A 20,921-nucleotide genomic window follows, 5' to 3' on the forward strand; every position below is an offset into this window, starting at 1 on the left:
TATTTCATCTGTGTCCTTTCAGTTCGTCCCATTCAGGGATTACATCGACCGAACAGGGAACCACGTCCTGAGCATGGCCCGGCTCGCCAAAGACGTCCTGGCCGAGATCCCCGACCAGTTCCTCTCCTACATGCGGACCCGTGGGATAAAGCCTTCGCCAGCGCCGCCTCCCTACACCCCGCCGGGCCAGCCCATCCAAACCCAGATTTAAGGGGCGGAGCTGAGAAACGTGGTCGAGTCAGGGGTTCCGCAGAACTTTCCACGCGAAATGCTTCCATTTCCCTAAAGCCGCTCTCCACGCCTCCTCGTGGTCGTGGATCACGGCGGTCTTTCTCGTGTTCAGGAAGCTGCACGTCAGGCCAGAGTGGAGACGCCTCTGAGGGGAAAAGCCAACAAGAGTCTGTTTACTTCCACCGTCAAGCATTCCTGTAATCGTCTGGATTTTTATTGATTTTGTTGGGTTTTTTGGGTTGTTTTTTTCCTTGGCAAACCTGGAAAGTCCTCGTAGGGAGTCGGTAGGTACGTGCTGTGAGGAGAAACGTGAAGAAAGAAAGGACGGGGGGTGGGGGGGTGTTAATGAAGGACCAAATCTTTGGAAACATTGTAAAGAGAATGTCTCCAGACACACAAGGAATCACTTGATCTTAAATGAACTACATCTCCTGTAAATAACTGGACAAATGTAACTTCTTTCTCTGTCTCTTTCTCTTTTTCTCTCTCCAGATCACTCACTGTTTACAGTAAATGCTATTAAGGATTTCTACTGTTGATACTTTTATATACATATAATTTCAGTATGGAGCTTGTTATACTCTCTCATACGTTCTCTTTCCTGGCGCTCGGGTCAGGTAGCAGCAGTGCAGGTCCTGGTAGCCCTTCTGTACCGTACCGTGCCGTACTGTACCGTATTCTAGTGTTTGTATTAACCTTTTTGCATGAGTGTAGCCTCAGTCCAGTGCATGCATATAGTGTCCCTGCACTACCTCTTCTACCCATCCGTCTGTCTGTCACTTCATCCCGTCTGTCTTCATCACTCTTTCTTTTGTGCCTCTCGCACCTCGAGTAGCTCTGTATCCATTCCGTACAGCAATTTATTGTATTTGAAAAGATATAAATGCTCAATTTTAATGCAATTAGTTCCATAACTAATTTAACTTCAAGACAAAAGCTGTGTTCGAAACCGCCTACTGCATACTACATACTTCCATACAGCATACTCATCGATCAGACAGTTTGCAGAGCGTTTACCCACAATGCATTTCGCTCCTGCCCGAGCCGAAATCAGCCGGCCTGAAGCTGATTTCCTTTAAGCTCTAAACTCTGTAAACTTTAGCAACATTTGAAACATTTTCAGGAGAGAAAGTAGTCGTTTAGATCCCCAAGGTGTTGAAAACCTGACAAAATACCGGCTGTTTACCATTTTGTTCCCACGAATTCGGCGCTACTAAAGCTAGCCGCAGTGAGCAACGCACTTCCGGTTATTTTCACAAAATAAAATACCCGTTGCCTTTTATCATAGGGAAAGCCATTACCATACAATTGGTGCTTTTGTTTTGAAAACAGGAAGTGAACCTACCCTCGTTGTAGCTAGCTTGAAACTGCCGTTTTGACAGGAAATGACGATCGGCGACGTCACGTTACGTTGCATCTTGGGTAGTTTGAGTATGAGTAGTGACCTCATGATGCATACCCAACATTTCGGAGAATCTAGTATGCATCCGGGAACTTTAAAAAAGTTAAAGTTAGTAGGAGTAGTGGGAGTAGTAGGATAAGTAGGCGGTTTCGAACACAGCCAAAATGTTAAAAGTAAAAATATTGCCTTCATGTAGCAATGCCCAATGATATCAGTTTGTCATCCGTATTGGCCAGTAGATATGGCCTAATATGGCCTATTTGAAATTACAGTTAAAGTTGTTTACTTTGTACATTTTGAGGTAAAAATATGTTTATTCCACTTCAGAATGGGCTTGGTGATCATAAAACTGTATGGGCGCAATAGGGGAAAATGAGTTGAAAGTCATTGATGAATAACTGGAAGTAGCTCTTTCATATCGGTGTCAGGTTGCCTTATACCCCTGCAGAGGTTGTCCACAGAAAAGGAAAACATTATTATTACTCCCTCAAGCATTTTATCATTTGGAGCCATGTAGGCTACTCAAAGGGTGGGGATGTTGCTTTAAAAACTGTGCGATTTCTGCTGCTTTCAAAATGAACCTGTGAGCTGGTTCACAACTCATAAACTCAGAGAATGTAGCTACAAATCATTAGCTAACCCTGTAGCTTAATGTAAAACCAAAAACACGAAGAACTAATACGACTCATCAACTCTATTGTGTGTGCCAATCAGCAGCTATTCGTAGATTAACACTTAAGATGTCAAAATACCTTCAGATCCTCCGCATGTTAGCTTTGTTGTTTTGAGCATGTTAGCATGCTAACGTTAGCATCGGTATTGGCATGTCTTCATGAAATCAATTTAGATATTATATTTATTCTATAGATGTTTTGTGCTATATGTTACTTATACACCAGTATAAGTCAAACCTTTACCAAATGGTAACGATAGATTTTGTCATTTAGTTGAAAATGCTGAGAAAAAAAACAAGCTTGAAGGCTAATCTTGAATTCGGGGGCGGATGCTAATTGAGTCTGATTAAACGTGTTCTTAAATTGTGAGGCCTGCTCAGGCCTGTGTAGCTGACCAATCAGAGCAGGGTTTTTAGTAACTGTTTTTACAGAAAACACGTAATGTGGTGGCAGTATTTTACACTTCTTTTTACATTTTTTTTACACTTCTACACTTCTTTAGCGTTTTCTGGGGAACTAGCAGTCCAAAGCACAGCTGCTAGCAGTGTTCAAGACCCTGGCTGTGTTCGCAACCGCCTACTACATTCTACATACTACATACTGCATACTCATCGATCAGACAGTATGCAGAGCGTTTACCCACAATGCATTTCGCTCCTGCCCGAGCCGAAATCAGCCGGCCTGAAGCTGATTTCTCTTAAACTCTAAACTCTGTAAACGTTAGCAACATTTGACACATTTTCAGGAGAGAAAGTAGTCGTTTAGATCCCCAACGTGTTGAAAACCTGACAAAATACCGGCTGTTTACAGTTTTGTTCCCACGAATTCGGCGCTGCTAAAGCTAGCCGCAGTGAGCAACGCACTTCCGGTTATTTTCACAAAATAAAATACCCGTTGCCTTTTATCATAGGGAAAGCCATTACCATACAATTGGTGCTTTTGTTTTGAAAACAGGAAGTGAACCTACCCTCGTTGTAGCTAGCTTGAAACTGCCGTTTTGACAGGAAATGACGATCGGCGACGTCACGTTACGTTGCATCTTGGGTAGTTTGAGTATGAGTAGTAACCTCATGATGCATACCCAACATTTCGGAGAATCTAGTATGCATCCGGGAACTTAAAAAAAGTTAAAGTTAGTAGGAGTAGTAGGAGTAGTAGGAGAAGTAGGCGGTTTCGAACACAGACCCTGAGTTTAAAATATACCCCATTTTTATTTGTTGTTAATCTCTAATTCTTACATGTCAGTTTGTTTCAGTTTGTTTAAGATAATGGGGATTCAAAGTACTTCCTATGTTTTTGAGCAATTCAGATTTTTATGTAGCATAATTGGCGGTCGAATGGAAACGTAGCTACTGTTTCTCTCTCTGTGTGTCCGTGTGTCTCATCCAAACTGCCTTGGCCATACGATGCCCACGTGCCCAGGGGTTCCACCTCATTTTGTCGTGTTTTCCACCCCATTTTTAAAACGACAGCAGCTGCTCTCAAACAAAATGCTGTTTGAGCAAAACGAGCCCAGTGGTCAAAAATGCATCGAAAAACACACTTTCCCTCCGTATGCTCTTTGTTTTGTGGGAGCTCTGACTTTCCTTGCACCTTTAGTTTTGATACAGCTTTGTATGTATGTTTTTAAGATTTATATGTGCCAGTCATGTGTACATGGATGATCTGTGTGAGTTGAGTTTCTGATGAACTCTGATTTCTTCTGTTTTTGTGGTGAATGTGGAGCGACGGGTTGATGACAGAAGGGTGACAGAAAGTGGGAATGCAATATTTGTGCTTTTATTGACTGAACTCATGAAGGAATCTTTCTCACAAAGCAGCGATGAAGTTTTATTTGACCAAAGTTTTTTCCGTGATGTTTCCAAATGTTAAAGCAGATCTGGAAAGGAAAAGCTGCTCTGATGACACTTTATTTCCTCTGTTGTGGAGTCATCACTATGCTCTCAGGGTCCTTATAGTCCCCAGCATTGTATAGAACAGATCATTGGTACCTGATATACAGAGATGGGGACTCGAGTCGACTGTTTTGATGACTTGTGACTTGACTTGACAAAAAATAAAAGACTTGAGACTCGACTCAGACTTGGAAGTTAAAGACTCGGCACTTGACTTGAGACACGATGACTTGAATAACTTGAGCATCTAGCATAACTTCCAACTTTATTCGTCATCTGAAGATCCATTCTGACCAGTAAGTGCTCGTCAAATTAGCTAATATTATCCTGTTAGCCTAGCCGGTAGTTAGCTAACGTTAGCTTGATATGATACGGGGTGGACAGGTTGGACACATTGGCCAATGATGTTTACTGACAGTTACTTATATCTTTGTGTTTTCACTTTATTAAGATCAGATTCTGCAGGTAAAATTGTAATAATAAGGTGACTTGACTTGACCAAGAAAAAATGACTTGAGACTTGCACATGTGTGACTTGGTCCCATCTCTGCTGATATTAAACAGTAACCTGTGATTTAGCCGTTCTTTATCTCAGTAAATACGGATATTTTAAGTTTAAATGAAGGAGGTGCATCAACACTCAGTAACACGGAACTAAGGAGAACGGGACTCTGGTGGCGTAGAAGCCAGGCTTGCATTCGTTCTGATTGTGTGAGTCTTAAGATTTATCGTGTGCTTTGTGTGTTTCCCGTGACGGAAACTTTGCTTGTGACCGAAGTTGCTAAATTTCATGAAAACAAACCAAAAGCACCAAACTCAGACCCTGAAATAATTCCCGTTTTCATCAGAAATGATAACGCAGGTTTGTTAAAGTTCCTTTTCCTACACTGCTGCCCTGTCTTACGGTTGCCTGACAATCCCAAACTCATCCCATGTTTTCCACCTTCTTCCCAACTGCTGTCACTGTAGCAGAGCGCCGATGTGGCGGCTCTAAGTGCACGAATGTGTGAGTGCGTGTGCTGTCTCTGTTCAAAGCCTGGCTGGACATATCATTAGGCCTGCAGGTCAGAACGAGGAGCTCATTACTCTGTAGAAACAGATCCACCAAACTGTAAACGGATCCGAAAACGTGGGCGTCGCAGTGGCTCTGTTGATGGGAGAGTCTGAGAAGTTTCCTGTGGGAACATCTGGATGTGATGCTGGATAACTGAGCATTCAGACTGAAAAACATCTTGTTTTATCAGTGGAATGGCTAAATTACAGTTAAAGATTCAAAAGGAATCAATCGGAAACGAGAAAGACGTAAAAATAAAACATTAATTTGGACAATTTATTGTTGATCGATGCTATTTTTAATATTTTTTACTCGACTGGCTGACAAAGTTCAAACACTCGTGCCCCGCTCGTGTCAAATAAACAACACACGTTTACCCGTAGTCGTGTTTTCCTCATTAAATCTTTTCAGGGTTGGAAAAAAAGATGCTTTTTTCTCTAATAACTTGGAAAAACTTGTTATCCAGAGCAGGAAAGTCTCCTTCCGGCTCTGGCCCCTCCTGTACACTGCTTCCATGTTTATTATCCACAGAGGTGGGTAGAGCAGCCAAAAATTTTACTCAAGTAAAAGTACTGTTACTTCAGAATAATATGACTCAAGTAAAAGTAAAAAGTAGTCATCCAAATAATTACTTGAGTAAGAGTAAAAAAGTTCTAAAATAAATTAAAATGAATTAATTAATTACAAAATGGCTTAAATTAAAATAATCCAGGTAAATTCAAGAACTTCAATAAAAAAAAAAAGAGACTTAGGAAATGTTTAAAACATATGTAACCCATATGTAACCTAAAAAACAAACATTCACCTATCCATGGGGGAAAAAACGAGTTTAGGAAACTTAGCGCTACATGTTTCCTCAAGTTAGATGTTGAGTTTCTGCTGAAATGTGCGTTTGTTTTGGTTGACACAGAAGACACATAATGTAGCTGCTGTTTCTCACTCTTTGTAAGGTAAACATGCTTTCAGTATGAGGCCTCGTCTGCGTCTTCATTTCCCACCGTTGGTTCTGACATTTTTCATCTGTTTCTTTGTTTGTTTGCTACGACTGCTAATGCTAAAGCTAACCCGTCCCGCCGCTGAGATCGAGTACGGTCACGTGACCAGACTGCACGGCTCCGTCTGATTGGTGGAACACAGTCAGGTGGTAGAGCCTTTGGCGGAAGTCTCTCTCTCTGTCAGAATAAAACATTAAAATGAGGCGTACGCGGGGGGATAAAAATAATGAGGCGTAGAATACCAAAGAGGTAAGAAGAAAAGTAACCAGCTCATTGTAGCCTAATGTAGCGGAGTAAGAGGACAGTTTCTGCTGCACACATCTACTCAAGTAAAAGTAAAAAGTATAGAGATTTAAAACTACTCCTAGAAGTATAATGTTTTCAAAAACTTACTCAAGTAAATGTAACTCGTTACTACCCACCTCTGGTTATCCAGCACCACCCCCAGGTATTTGCAGGTCTGAACAGTCTCTATCTCCCCTCCATCAATGCAGACTGACTGGTACGGAGTTTTAGATCTTCTGAACTCCACCGCCAGCTCTTTGGTCTTGGTGGTGTTCAGGAGCTCTACTTCTGAATGTAGCAGGACTCCGAGTTGTACCTGAAGTCCGATGTGTACAGGGTGAAAAGAAAAGGAGCCCTAAAACAGTACCCTGCGGAGCCCCAGTACCTCACTCCAGTGTCCCAGAAACACATCTTCCCATCCTGACTCTGTGGTCTGGTTCTGAATGCTGCAGGAAACTGTTTAATCTCTTTGAGTTTATCATAGTTTAGGCTCACGGATCGGGGTCGACCATTTTAACGGCTCAACAAGAAAAAAAACACGCAGGAAATTCTGAAACTGAGGTTTTTGGTGCCTGGAATTGAGCTGTGTTGGATTTTAAGGTCTTATTTTTTTTTTAAATGAGATGAATTTGCTGATAAAGATTGAATTTTTCTGACCTTTCTTGCTGCCGCGCTCACACCGTCCACACAGTTATCTCCAGCTGAACAAAGATATTTTATTTTTTATCACAGCTCACTGACTTTATCTGTCCCCACAAAGCCAGAAGTGTATGTAAGTGTGTGTGTGTGTGTGTGTGCATGCCTGTATTTTATACTGCGTCTGTGAGTGCCTGCGTGGCGCCTTTACAAGAGTGTTTTATTAGACCAGCTAAGATGTTTGTTTACTAAAGATATCCAAATAATATATTGTATGCTTGTTATATCTTCTTAACAATGTGCACTATGTTTGCATGTACAGTTTTACAAAGGATGCACCAGTTCCTTTTGTTAAAAACTGAGTGTTTTGAAATATAAAAATGAAAATTAACTGTACAAAATGGCCTTAAATCTCTCACTGATTTTCTTGGAATTGTGCGATGCCTTCTTCAGATAAATGATTTGATTATAGTGTCGGTGTTTCTCTTGCTTTCGGGTGTATTTTCTTTGCACAAGTTCAGTGACGAAAAGAAAAAAGATCTTGTATTTTATTTCTTTTTTTATTAAACCGTGATTAATCAGATAAAGCATGGCTGAAGTACTGATTGTCTGATAAATACATAGATGACTATTTCTGTATTGAACTGGATTTTTAAATAAATATTCATATCAAACTCAATTTTCAGTGTTGAACATTTATGAATGAATGAGTTTATTTAAAGGACAGCATGCAATACCATAAATCAGCCATTTCATGAACAACAACAACAACATGGTTACATCGGATTTAGCAGAAGTGCAATTTTCCATCCGTAGTCCTTAAAGGGGGATGGGGTAAGGAGTACAATTATTACCATTTTTTTTCCTTTCTTTATTTAAAAAAACAACCTCATTACCAGTGGGTCTATTTTAATCATTTTAATTTGTTCATTTCCGAATTATAATTTTATTCATATTTTCTTTAAAAAAGTCTTTAAGAAGCCTGATTAAAAAAATAAATTAAATTAAATTAAATAAATGTATCTTTTACCCCTTAAAGTTTCTGTTTTCCTCCTTTTTTAATAAATAAAGCACATATAAACCAACTCTGACACTAAATTAAAAACATCTGTAATTTAATTCAAAGATGAAGCAACTATTTTCCATATTTTTAAAGATTTTCTCGGTTCTCGGAAATCCCCAGATGGGTTTGTCTGCTGGGGGTTGATGGGGTTTGTTATTAACACTCAGATGCCGTTACTGATTTTCCTGATCTGGCTTGTTTTTGTCAGATTTTTAGCAGACCCCCTCCGTAAGAGTGGTGGGGGGTTACTTAATCGACCTGAAGAGGCTGACGCTTCCTGCTGTTCCCAGAATCCTGACGTCAGCCGAGTTCACAGGACAAGTGTTTCTGTGTCGTTGTGTTGCTGCATCCATGTGTTTGGGAGTTAGAAGACCGAGAGTGTTCACCCTGCACAGCTGATCTGCAACAGGGGGTCGCACACCTCAAGACTTTCCCCACATTTAACCTCCAACTCATTTGACAGACCTATATTAAGCATTTCCAGCTGTCATGTAGACATAACTCTCATCATTAACGTTACAATATACACAATAAAATTAAGTCTGTAATCATATTGCACAATGGAAACCTCTAAGAGGCACATTAAAGCCAACATTTAACCAAATGAGTTGAGTTTCCTGACTGTATTTTCTGCACCGCGCTCTGTTTGCTGTATAATAATAATGATAATTTATTTATATAGCACCTTTCATACACAAAATGTAGCTCAGAGTGCTTTACAAATAAGATAAATATACAAAGTAAATAAAGTAAAATAACTACAAGAATAACAAAATAGAGTACAATAGAACATGTTACGGGGGGGGGGGGGGGGGTAGAGTGAGGAGGAAATAGATATAATTTAAAGATAAAGTACTAAAAATAGAGAAATGAATTTACCAATAAAATAGAGAAACAATAAATGCAATATATAAATAGTAATAATAATAATAATAATAGAACTTATAAAACTAGTAGAAGGCGAGGGTGTATAGATGTGTTTTTAGCTGCTTTTTAAAGTTTGTAATATCTGTTGACTGGTAGAGAGTTCCAGATTTTTGGTGCATAAAAACAGAAAGCAGCTTCACCCGTCTTTTTATATTTAATTTTAGGAATATTTAATAAAGTAGCACCTGATGATCTCAGAGGTCGTAGAGCTGTATGCTTCTTATTTTCTTTTTCCTAAAGATTTCCCCCAACATGTCCCTTCAGCTACTCGCTGATGTGCTTAAGTCTTTGGAGTGTTCACACATGGCGATTGGTGCCTCGAGCTTAGAACTTAGCTTTAGTGTGAAAATTAGCAGGGGAAAAGCTAGCTTAACTCCTGCTAAAGTTATAAAAAACAACTTGTAAAACTAATTTAAATGAGGACAGATACATTTAAATGTTGACACAAATGTCCTGGTGTAAGCAGAAGAAAAGCCTAAATGGCAACAAAGAGTGAACAAAATATATCAGATTTCTGTTATTAAGCTAGGCTAGGGTTGGAGGTTATGCGATTATTTTTTGTTGCTTGTGTTTGTGTTTGCAAATTTCCTCTTATAGTTATAGATTTGCATGAAAATGTTAGCAGTAGTGTGGCGAGACCCAACGTAGAAGTGATTAACAGAGTTTGTTTCATTCACCCGAGTCAGACTGCTCATGTTTGTTTATTTATTGGTTTTTCATGTTAATATAACAACATCCAACAATTTAAACATCCAAAACGTATGGCAGTAAAGAAAATAACAATTAAATGATTAAAAAATATACATTAAAACGCAGTAATTAGTCAGTAAATTACTGTGGAATGAATATGAAATAATGGAAATAATAAAAATAAATAAGTAAATAAACTCATATATAAATAATAATAATATTAATAATAAATAAATAAATAAAGTATTCAAAATGTAGGTTACAGCTTGCATTCCCAACAACAAATTAAATCATTTTCATTTTCTCATTCTCCAGAAATATCCTCCAAATATCATAAAATTCAGAAGCCCTCTTTCTAACAATATAGGTCAGTTTTTCAAGAGCCAAACTCCATGTTCAGTTATTTAACCAGCCATTCAACATTCTTCCAGCATAATGCAATACAGCGTTTGGCCTGCAATTGTTTTTGTTTTTTAAGTAAGTGAAAGTCATGGCTTCTAATCTACATGCTAATAGCACTTAGCTATTAGCACATAGCTACATATGCTAACGATAGCAAAGCAAAAGCCAACTAATAGCTCCCTGGTCGTAGCGCAGACCTTTACAGATTTTATTCTTGAAGAAATTCATGTGCAATGGGTCCTGGCTTTGTTCACAGTTTGTTAGCTAGATTGCTTTTAGATTTGCATGAAACTGTTTTCATGGCTTGTAGGCTACATGCTAATAGCACTTAGCTATTGAAAACTATAAATTTAATTGTACTTTTCTGCTTTTGCTTTCTTTTTCAAAGAAATGTGAGCTTTATGTAGTCTTTGCTTCTGTTCAGAACCAGTTGAAAAAAATAAATATGACAATTTACTCATTACTCAACCAAAGTTACAGTCCACACTGACCCTCCTACAGATTCCTTCCTTTCACCACCACAGTAGCTGCTTCCTACACGGTAACGGTCATTAATGCCATATGCTTTAAAGTCTCTCCCACTCACTTTGCATAGTTTCCAACTTTGATAACGAGCAGACAGTAAAATAATCTGTTAGCTCGCGGTCACCATCAGATGAAGCATCCGTTACATTTATTCACATTATCTCCGCACAGAACACACTAAGTTATATTTAATCAAATGTAAAAGCTAATTATGGCAGATAAAGCATAAATCCTGCAGTGGAGCTGACATTATCTCATTAACTGCCATCTTTATTATTGCTTCACCTCGTTCTGAGTCGAACACTAAAACCTTTAAATGCCAACGGATAAAAACATTCCCCAGAAATGCACCCTTGGAAGACAAATTAAAGTGAGACATCTGTGTGAATATGTCCACATTATAGGGATAATGAAGCTCGCTGATGTGACAGATATAATTCAGCTCCAGCGGCCCAATCAGTCACCGCCAGCCCATCCATGTCAGGTGCTGGCCTCTCTTTTTTCCTTCAGAAACGCGCCCGTACATTAAGAAAGCGGACAGAATTGGCCGATGAATCTGCTTCATTACGCGTCCATATTTGCATATATTTGCAAAACAAATTCACTCAGCTGGCGTCACATTTGGCCGCTGAAATCGGCCGTGTGGAGTCGAGGGAAATTACACTTCTCTTGGAAAGGTGATTTGTGTTGATGGAGATCAATTTTCTTTATCTTGGTGATAATTAATCACTCCGCATTGTTCATATTTTGCATTTTTATATGATAAATACCATAAAAGACACATTTCTGGCCTCACTGTGTGCTAACGAGGCATGAAAAATGTTCATTTGTTGGTAATATTTCACCACTTCCTGTTTTTTCGCAGAGGATGTGGCAGGTAATCAGAGAAATTCACCTCAGCTGGTCTGATTGGCAGCTGTTTGCTCAGTAAACTGAAGCCCCTCCGACGTACATGTGAGTTTCTCCTCTTTTTTTTTATAATTTAAAACTTTGAGAGAAGTGAGCGGCTAAGAGAATAAGAATAAGAGAAATAATTCAAGAAGAAAACGAATGAATGAACTGGAAAAAGAAGCAAAGGGAGTCAGAATGAGTGATATTCTGTGCAAATATGAGCTTATCTTGGTGAATCTTTGGTTTTATGTCCATAAAACGAGCCAAACTGTCGGAATAAAAGCTCGAACTGTTACTGAACCAGAGATCCAGAGGCTCTGACCCGGTGGGAAGGCATGATTTTTATCATATTTTATTCCCTGCTGTCTGAGTTATTTAATCACATTCAGGTTTATGCTGTATTTTTGCTCCGTAAAGGTTAAGTGATCGTTTCTGTTGTTGCCGTTTAGACATTTTCCTCAATTAAAAGTTAAATTAGTTCTGATTAAACAGGGAAACATGAACATTTGCAGTTTTAAAAATAAATATCAGAGTATTTTCACAAGATGCAATCGCATATACATAAAAAGTTTTTATCAGTTTTCAGAACATAACTGTGCATCTAAAAGCTTTTTTTAAAATCTTTATTTGGTTCTTGTATGTCACAAGAAACGAAAAGATAAACCAAAAGGGTTCAACAGATAAGGAAAATTAAATCAGAGACGCCTTTAATCTCTGATTTAATCACAGAAAAGAAAAGAGACCAAATCCAGCTATAAATAAGCTCTTTGTATCTGGAGCATCTGCACACGAAACATTTATCACAGCCTGAATAATTCTGTTGTTTTTATACATTTTTAAACGGTTTCAGAGTGGTGCTCATTTTAATTTAGCTCCAAAGTTTAAACAGAAACACAATCCCTCATTTTAAACAGCTTCTGGGTATTAAGTGGTAAATGTTGATATGAATAATGTTATAATCCTCTGAATCTTTGAGTATTTATTGCATAAATAACAGATTTATTGAGTCTGGATTTGTTATGATCCGTATTATCAGGTTGTTGGTTTGATTTCTGTCAGACGAACCAAACTAAAGGGTGGTTTGAAGTCACTCAGAGGGGTCACATGGCACTGAAAGGATCGGATTATTGGCTAAATTACAATAAGAATGAGTTGAGAAAGGGTTATTTATAGGCCTGGGGCAACGATTAAAATGTTTAATCTAATTAATCACATGATTTCCCTGATTAATCACGATTAATCGCATTTGTACGCAGAATCCAAAAATGAATCCAAAAGTAGCGTATAGCTTTTAGCATTTAGCTTTATTTTAAATGTGCTGCCATATGAATGAAAGTGCCATAACATTTGTTGTGCAAACACACTTTTAACATCAGCATCTTTCTGTAGTTTTTATGTAGAAGCCTCGCTCCACTGTCTGTTTCCTTGAATGACTTGCTGCTATCAGTTGTGTGTTTTGCCTTTAAGTGATATTTTAGACTGGAACTACTACGCTGAGAAGACAATTCAACTTGGCCGTAAACGCAGGAGTTTTTTTTAAATGTTTTTTGAAATACGTGCTTTTATGTTGAAACAAGTAAAACAGGAAGTAGCGCCGGTTAGCTCCGTTAGCTTCACACCTGTAGCGGTGATGTTAGCTGCTAGTTTATCTTTATTTTATTCCTCCATGCTTCGTGGTGTTTGCTGTAACTGTGTGAATGTGATGCGTTCAACAGACTTTTAATATAATAAAACCTGCGTTAATGCGCCATAAAATATTTATCTGCGTTAAATTCTGCAAAGTCTGATTCACCACGTGCTTCAGCCTTAATAGTTAATAGTTTAATTTGACTTTCAGCCCAGTTATGTCGGGGTCTGAATCCGATCTGATCCAGTTCTTAGTCAGATTAAGGTGTCTACATGCACTTAATAACTCAGTCTGATTGTAATTTAGCCAATAATCCGATCCCTTCAGTGCCATGTGACCCCGCTGAGTGTCTCTCTCAGTCCAGTGGAAAGTCTTTATATGTCCGAGCACTTTTGGGCTCTTTGTTTCAGGGGTTTGAAGTGTTAAAAGGTCCTCTTGTTGACACTGATTTTCCTAATCTGAGCCTCTTCATCTCTTCTCTCCAACTGTGTTTAACCTGGAAATCGTTCACTGCTGAATATTTTGAAGCTCAACTTGTAAAAAACACCCCGAGGAGAGAAGATTAGCTGGAGAGGACAGCTTTGTTCCACTGAATAAAAACACATAATTTAACGCTTATCTGACAGAAGTACTGCAGCTTTTACTGACGTCTGTTTTAAATGACTAATTTCCATCTGCCCTCATCTCTGATGGTGACCTAAGTTAAGGAACCAAAGGGAGGAAATGAGTGCATACAAACCATGTGACGAGTTTTTATGCCTGATTTAGGGCTGAAATGTGTCTGAATCTCGATCATAAACCCAATATTTGCTCTGCAGCTCATGCATTTGTCCTGTTTTCAGCCTCAGAGCACAAGTGGAACATGCTTTGGTGTTATAACTGATAAGAAAGCAGTGACATTTAAGCAGAAAGTAACTACCTACTTTCTGAGGGGTACGCAGACGCATGACCGGCCTACAAAGACTTAATAGTTTACTGTAAACAAACACTTTCCATGTTTTAGGGAATAATTCTTGTTTTTATTTTGAAGCAGGTCATTAAATGCAGAATGTCCAACATCTGACCAACAGTTAGTACTTAATGTTTCCACTAAATGAAACGGAGAGAAGACTTTTTTTCTGCAGGTTTCCTTCCTTTTTAACACATATTCAGTGGCAGGATTTTTATTCATCAGTTAGCTACTAATAATGAATTATGAGGCATTTTGGGTATTAAGAGCGACTCATTTATATTTATATGTAAATAAAATCTATAATACTCACAAGAGTTCCTGATTATTTATTTATAAATCCATCCTCCTTCAATGACTCCGTCATACAGCTTGGAAAAGGAATTTTGATGAGTTTTGATACCAAAATCAGTTTCTCCTTCTCTGTCCAACGTATTAATGTCACTCAGATCCTGAGGAGGTGTTTTGCTAGCTAAACTTGCCTGTGATAGCTCAGAGTGCTGTAAAAAGAGGCTGTATTCGAAACCGCATACTTCTCCTACTACTCATACTAACTTTTTGAGTTAGTATGCGAGTTTGAGTAAGCGAGAAGTTCCCGGATGCATACTAGATTCTCCGAAATGTTGGGTATGCATCATGAGGTTACTACTCATACTCAAACTACCCAAGATGCAACGTAACGTGACGTCGCCGATCGTCATTTCCTGTCAAAACGGCAGTTTCAAGCTAGCTACAACGAGGGTAGGTTCACTTCCTGTTTTCAAAACAAAAGCACCAATTGTATGGTAATGGCTTTCCCTATGATGAAAGGCAACGGGTATTTTATTTTGTGAAAATAACAGGAAGTGTGTTAGCTCACTGCGGCTAGCTTTAGTAGCGCCGAATTCGTGGGAACAAAATTGTAAACAGCCGGTATTTTGTCAGGTTTTCAACACGTTGGGGATCTAAACGACTACTTTCTCACCTGAAAATGTTTCAAATGTTGCTAAAGTTTACAGAGTTTAGAGCTTAAGAGAAATCAGCTTCAGGCCGGCTGATTTCGGCTCGGGCAGGAGCGAAATGCATTGTGGGTAAACGCTCTGCATACTGTCTGATCGATCAGTATGTAGTATGGAAGTATGTAGTATGCGTTTTCGAACACAGACATAATATAGTAGACGCCTCATAGACTGACGCTGCCTGTTGGAGCTGACGTATCAGCGCGGCCGCCATCTTGCCTGGGTCCCCAATGCCCCCACATTGCATTTATTTCCACTGAGGAAGGTGTTTATCCCCAACTAAAATAATCATAACTATTTAGTTATGCTACAGGACGCTGTCACACATTACTTCCTCAAGTACTTCTTGAGGAAGCTAAGGTCCTTCAAGGTTTGCAACAAGATGTTGCAGATCTTCTACAAGTCTGTTGTTGAGAGCGTCATTTCCTCTGGCGTCATCTGTTGGGGCAGCAGCATCAGAACCAGGGACCTAAAAAGACTCAACAACCTGATAAGGAAGGCTGGTTCTGTTCTGGGGACGACTGTGGAACCTCTGGAGACAATAATGCAAAGAAGGATTTTGCATAAAATCAAGAGAATAATGGACAACCCTGAACATCCTCTCCATGAGACTGTTATCGGAAAACAGAGTCTCTTCAGTCAAAGGCTTCTTCAGTTTGGATGCAAAACGGACCGCTACAGGAAATCTTTCCTGCCCACAGCCATCAGCATCTATAATAACTCCTTGATTTAATTGAGCTACATCAACATTTAATTTCCCTCTGGGATAAATAAAGTATTTTTGAATTTGAATTGAATTGAATTAAAAATATGTGCTTTCATTCTGAATCACTTTGTATTTTGCTCTTTAACAAAGACATATGGTAGGCTATGGCATATAGATAAATGTATAAATGAATTTAAATATAAATTGTATATTTTAATAAAGAAACAAGTTTTAATTGTTCATTTGAATTTATTTCTCTCTCTCACACACACGACTCTTCTGTAACACATATACATACAAGCTCCCATAAAGGATTCAAGGATTTTTTATTTGTATTCCTACAGCAAAATTTTGTTGTTACTCAAGAACATCAACAAAACGAGGGAAATAAAGTGTTGAGTAATAAAAACAGTTATAAATATATTAGAAAAAGATATTTACAGTTCTAAAAATGGTGGAATTATAAATATGATGGAAGTAAACATTGAATAAAATAGAATAGAAAAAACTTTATTTATTATTCTTCTACATGACTTATTACTCATTTTTTGAAGCAGTATATGTAATATAATATTGCACATATATACTGTACCAGCTCAGTACATTTTTTTAATTAAAGGCCTAGAAAAATAAGCGTTATAATTCCCGGTCATTCCAGCGTTATGTTACCCTGTTAGGCTGTGGAGCTGAAAGCCTTGAAAAAGAACTGTTTTGCACAGCTTTAGCTGTCAGTATCAGCTCTTTGCTCCCCACATCAACTGGAAAAACAGGAGAAAGAAACTGAAATTTAAGGTGGAAGACCCATAAATCCTGATGAAAGTCGACACACTCCAGGCTCAGACTCCATTATGATGGTTCTTGTCTGTTTTAAATTGATTGAAAATCCAGTTAAAAACCAGCAGAATATTTCTGAGTTGCTCGAATATGATTTGAGCCATTTTTTTTTTTTTCCTGCTCAGAGAGCCTTGTGCATGCCTCAGGTTGCTATAAATAGCTTTATTTTCCCAGTGCGCCCGAGGTAAAGGCATGAGATGGATGGATTGATTGTGAGTTGAGGAGAGGCGGAGAGAGGAAAAGGTGCTAATATCCCTGTCAGTCAACGCAAAGAAACAAAATATGATGAACCGCGCGGCCTATTAACAGAAGAGAAGACGGAATAAACCTTTTTTTTGTTCATCTGTTACACTAGATGTGGTTTAAGCTGCGATTTAACTAAAGAAAAGCTCAAAATGCAAGAAAAGTGAGGAATAATACGCTTTACTTGGAATAAAGGAGGACAGAATCCCTTCGAAATACTGTAATGTAATGTGTAATGTGGTAATTAGTTGATACAAAAGGTTGTCGGGTTTCCATCCCTCAAAAAGACTTGATGCCTTAATGCTCGAGTAAGTCTAATGAACACTGTGGTCGACGTCTGTCAACCAGGGTCGTAATTATGTACGCTTGTCACTTCCTGACGCGGTCCGTAGCTTAGCAACCTGCCACGGAGACGAGCTAAAGTTGGATCTCATTTGAATATTGCTCGGATATTAAAAGGGGAGAACAAAGAGAGTCAGGTGGTTGGTTCGGCCCCGAGTGTAAACCTGTTGCACACCCAAAAAACGTGAGTGTGGGCAGGTTGCATCACGGCTGCGCGCCGTTCTCCCACCACTCTTACATAAATATAACTCTTTATGCTTTCATAGCTGTAGCTTTCATCGTTTTTAAGGTGCTCAGTGATCACACAGCCAATCCATTAAAAGTTCTGCATGTTTTTCGTGTCATTTCTGCTAAACGAAGGCATGAAAACGATGTCACGTTTTCATTAGACTTCTCTGTTGTTTTACTTGACTGAACCGAAGTGTATTTCCATCTTCTATCACCCCCACATACACTAACAACACAGTTGTTATTTTCCTGAGATCTTCGTGTTCTCGTAGTCAAACTGAAGCAAACTGTAGCTTCAGTTCTCGAGCTGAATCAGGAGAATATCTGCCAATAACTGCCTGAAGAAAGCACATTTCCACAATCATTGATGATCCGGGGCTTATTTTAGCAGGATGCTAGTTATTAGCTCAACAGAAGTTGACTACACTCTCAGAAAATAAAGTACAGAATGTACCTTTAGGGGTACGATGGCTGCTCACCGGGGCAGTACCCTCAGAAGGTATAGTTTCTACTCATCAAAACAGCAACTCGAGTCGACTTGAGCCTAAGGCTGTGTTCGAAACCGCCTACTGCATACTGCATACTACATACTGCATACTACATACTGCATACTACATACTGCATACTGCATACTACATACTACATACTGCATACTACATACTGCATACTGCATACTACATACTGCATACTACATACTACATACTACATACTGCATACTACATACTGCATACTGCATACTGCATACTACATACTGCATACTACATACTGCATACTGCATACTACATACTACATACTGATTGATCAGACAGTATGCAGAGCGTTTACCCACAATGCATTTCGCTCCTGCCCGAGCTGAAATCAGCCGGCCTGAAGCTGATTTCTCTTAAGCTCTAAGCTCTGTAAACTTTAGCAACATTTGAAACATTTTCAGGTGAGAAAGTAGTCGTTTAGATCCCCAACGTGTTGAAAACCTGACAAAATACCGGCTGTTTACAATTTTGTTCCCACGAATTCGGCGCTACTAAAGCTAGCCGCAGTGAGCAACGCACTTCCGGTTATTTTCACAAAATAAAATACCCGTTGCCTTTTATCACAGGGAAAGCCAATACCATACAATTGGTGCTTTTGTTTTGAAAACAGGAAGTGAACCTACCCTCGTTGTAGCTAGCTTGAAACTGCCGTTTTGACAGGAAATGACGATCGGCGACGTCACGTTACGTTGCATCTTGGGTAGTTTGAGTATGAGTAGTAACTCGCTTACTAACTCAGAAAGTTAGTATGAGTAGTAGGAGAAGTATGCAGTTTTGAATACAGCCTCTTTTTACAGCACTCTGAGCTATCACAGGCAAGTTTAGCTAACAAAACACCTCCTCAGGATCTGAGTGACATTAATACGTTGGATTATTTTTTTTTTTTTTTGCCCACAATGGTTGATGGAGGAGAAACTGATTTGGTATCAAAACTCATCAAAATTCCTTTTTAAAGCTGTATGACAGAGTCATTGAAGGAGGATGGATTTATAAATAAATAATAAGGAACTCGTGAGTATTATAGATTTTATTTACATATAAATATTAAATTGATGAGTCGCTCTTAATACCCAAAATGCCTCATAATTCATTATTAGTAGCTAACTGATGAATAAAAATCCTGCATAGACTCTAGTATGCATCCGGGAACTTCTCGCTGACTCAAACTGGCATACTAACTCAGAAAGTTAGTATGAGTAGTAGGAGAAGTATGCGGTTTGGAACACAGCCATTGCTTAGCCTCCTGGAGGTGTCGTGGGCCCAACTAGACGAAACACTGATGAAAGGAGGTTCCCACCTGATGACCCCAATGACATGTTGGTCAGCACTGCTCACTGATCTATATTATAGGGAGTTATTCACTGAGTCTGGTCCATTTTTTCTTTAGCACAAGTTTCTTGTGTTTACCTTAAATAAATTCCACTCAGTTTATTACATTTTCATAACACGTGTGAGTTAGTTGAATATTAATAGATAAATGGGGTTGTTGAAGCTTTGTGTGTAGGTGAGAGAAAGGTGGAAACGCGTCACTCTCGCAGTATTTGTTGCAGTGTTTGTGGTCTCTTTAAGTGAGACTGTAAGAGGGCTCCTACGCAGACATGTGAATACATGTATGTGTGCTGGCACGCGGACGTACGAGTAGGAAGCTGACTGACGTACAGTGAAAGGGTCGAGGGTGTCGGGGGAAGTTGGAGAATGATCTGACAGCCATGACTTCACCGTGGCTCTGCTGACTCGACACACTCGTACATATCCCTCTCACACTCGCTGTGTGCACTGATCTACTGGAACTGAGGAGTAAATGTGTAAAAATTAATATAATGTGAAAATAAAGAGAGAACGGGCTGTAAAATAAACCTTCAAACATCATCGACTAACGTACCAACTCGTATTCGGAGAAAATAACGGAGAAAATAGTCAAATTTTGTACTTGACCCACCTGAAAACATGTTCTATGTAATTAAAATATTAATATATATATTGTTTCTGCAACCATCATCATGATGGCGCCTGGTAGTGATGCGTCAGGAACACCATAAGGTGGCGGGCAGGGGTCGAGTAGAAAGTGTTTGGCGCTGATGGAGCACAATTAAAGGAGAAGGTTGTTTTGTTTTTTAAACCTGGACTTTATTTCTGGCCTAAAATACGTCCATCAACTCACCGATAACAGTTAGGTGAAAGTCGGCGTCCTTCCGAAGTTATTTAAATCACTGGAGATCCGCTTATATCCATATAACGGGAGAGAACAGGGGCAAATAGTCAGAAAAGTTTCCATCTATTGTCTCTTCTTAAGCTCTTTTTTTCTTGATCTCATAGAAAACGTCACGAGTTTCAGTAAAGATGGGAAGAAAAATACTTCGTAAAAGTCAACGTGTGAATCTGACCCACCGACACTCAGCTGAAAATAGAACTATTAACAAATATTAACTTTAAATATTCAACAGAAAGCGCTTTTGATGCTTTTCATCTATTGCAATCTTATCACATTGTTATTAAAGATGTCATATTTATCATGTTAGAGATGATACAGAGTAATTACTTTTTAATCAAAGTTAGTAACTGAAGATGAAAGGAATTCTGGGACAGAATGAGCTCCTTTCCCTGATAAAGGACAGTCTGCTGTTTCCTAAAGAAGATCATTTCATTAGACTTTACAGATGGCTGCTGATCAGGTTATTTTACTAAGATTGGAAGGTTCCTAAAGTCTCATCCAGAGTAATTTATCGAGATTATTGTTCATCATGTTCCGTGTCTTCTTCTTCTGGTGCTTTCGGCGTCTCCCTTTATCAGGTGT

At 38.9% G+C, this 20,921-nt stretch overlaps 1 protein-coding gene across 1 annotated transcript in view; it reads left to right on the forward strand.

Annotated features, from left to right (window-relative positions):
• The window catches only part of LOC142385116 (copine-8), a 139,831-nt gene extending 131,980 nt beyond the window's left edge, over positions 1 to 7,851 (forward strand). The window contains exon 20 of the mRNA XM_075471302.1: positions 23 to 7,851. Coding sequence (XP_075327417.1) covers positions 23 to 211 — 189 coding nt within the window. The 3' untranslated portion in view covers positions 212 to 7,851. The remainder of the gene's footprint in view (positions 1 to 22) is intronic.
• The last annotated feature ends 13,070 nt before the right edge of the window (positions 7,852 to 20,921 follow it).

This window comes from Odontesthes bonariensis, chromosome 8 (genome assembly GCF_027942865.1).
Source record: "Odontesthes bonariensis isolate fOdoBon6 chromosome 8, fOdoBon6.hap1, whole genome shotgun sequence".
Classification (NCBI taxonomy): Eukaryota; Metazoa; Chordata; class Actinopteri; order Atheriniformes; family Atherinopsidae; genus Odontesthes; species Odontesthes bonariensis.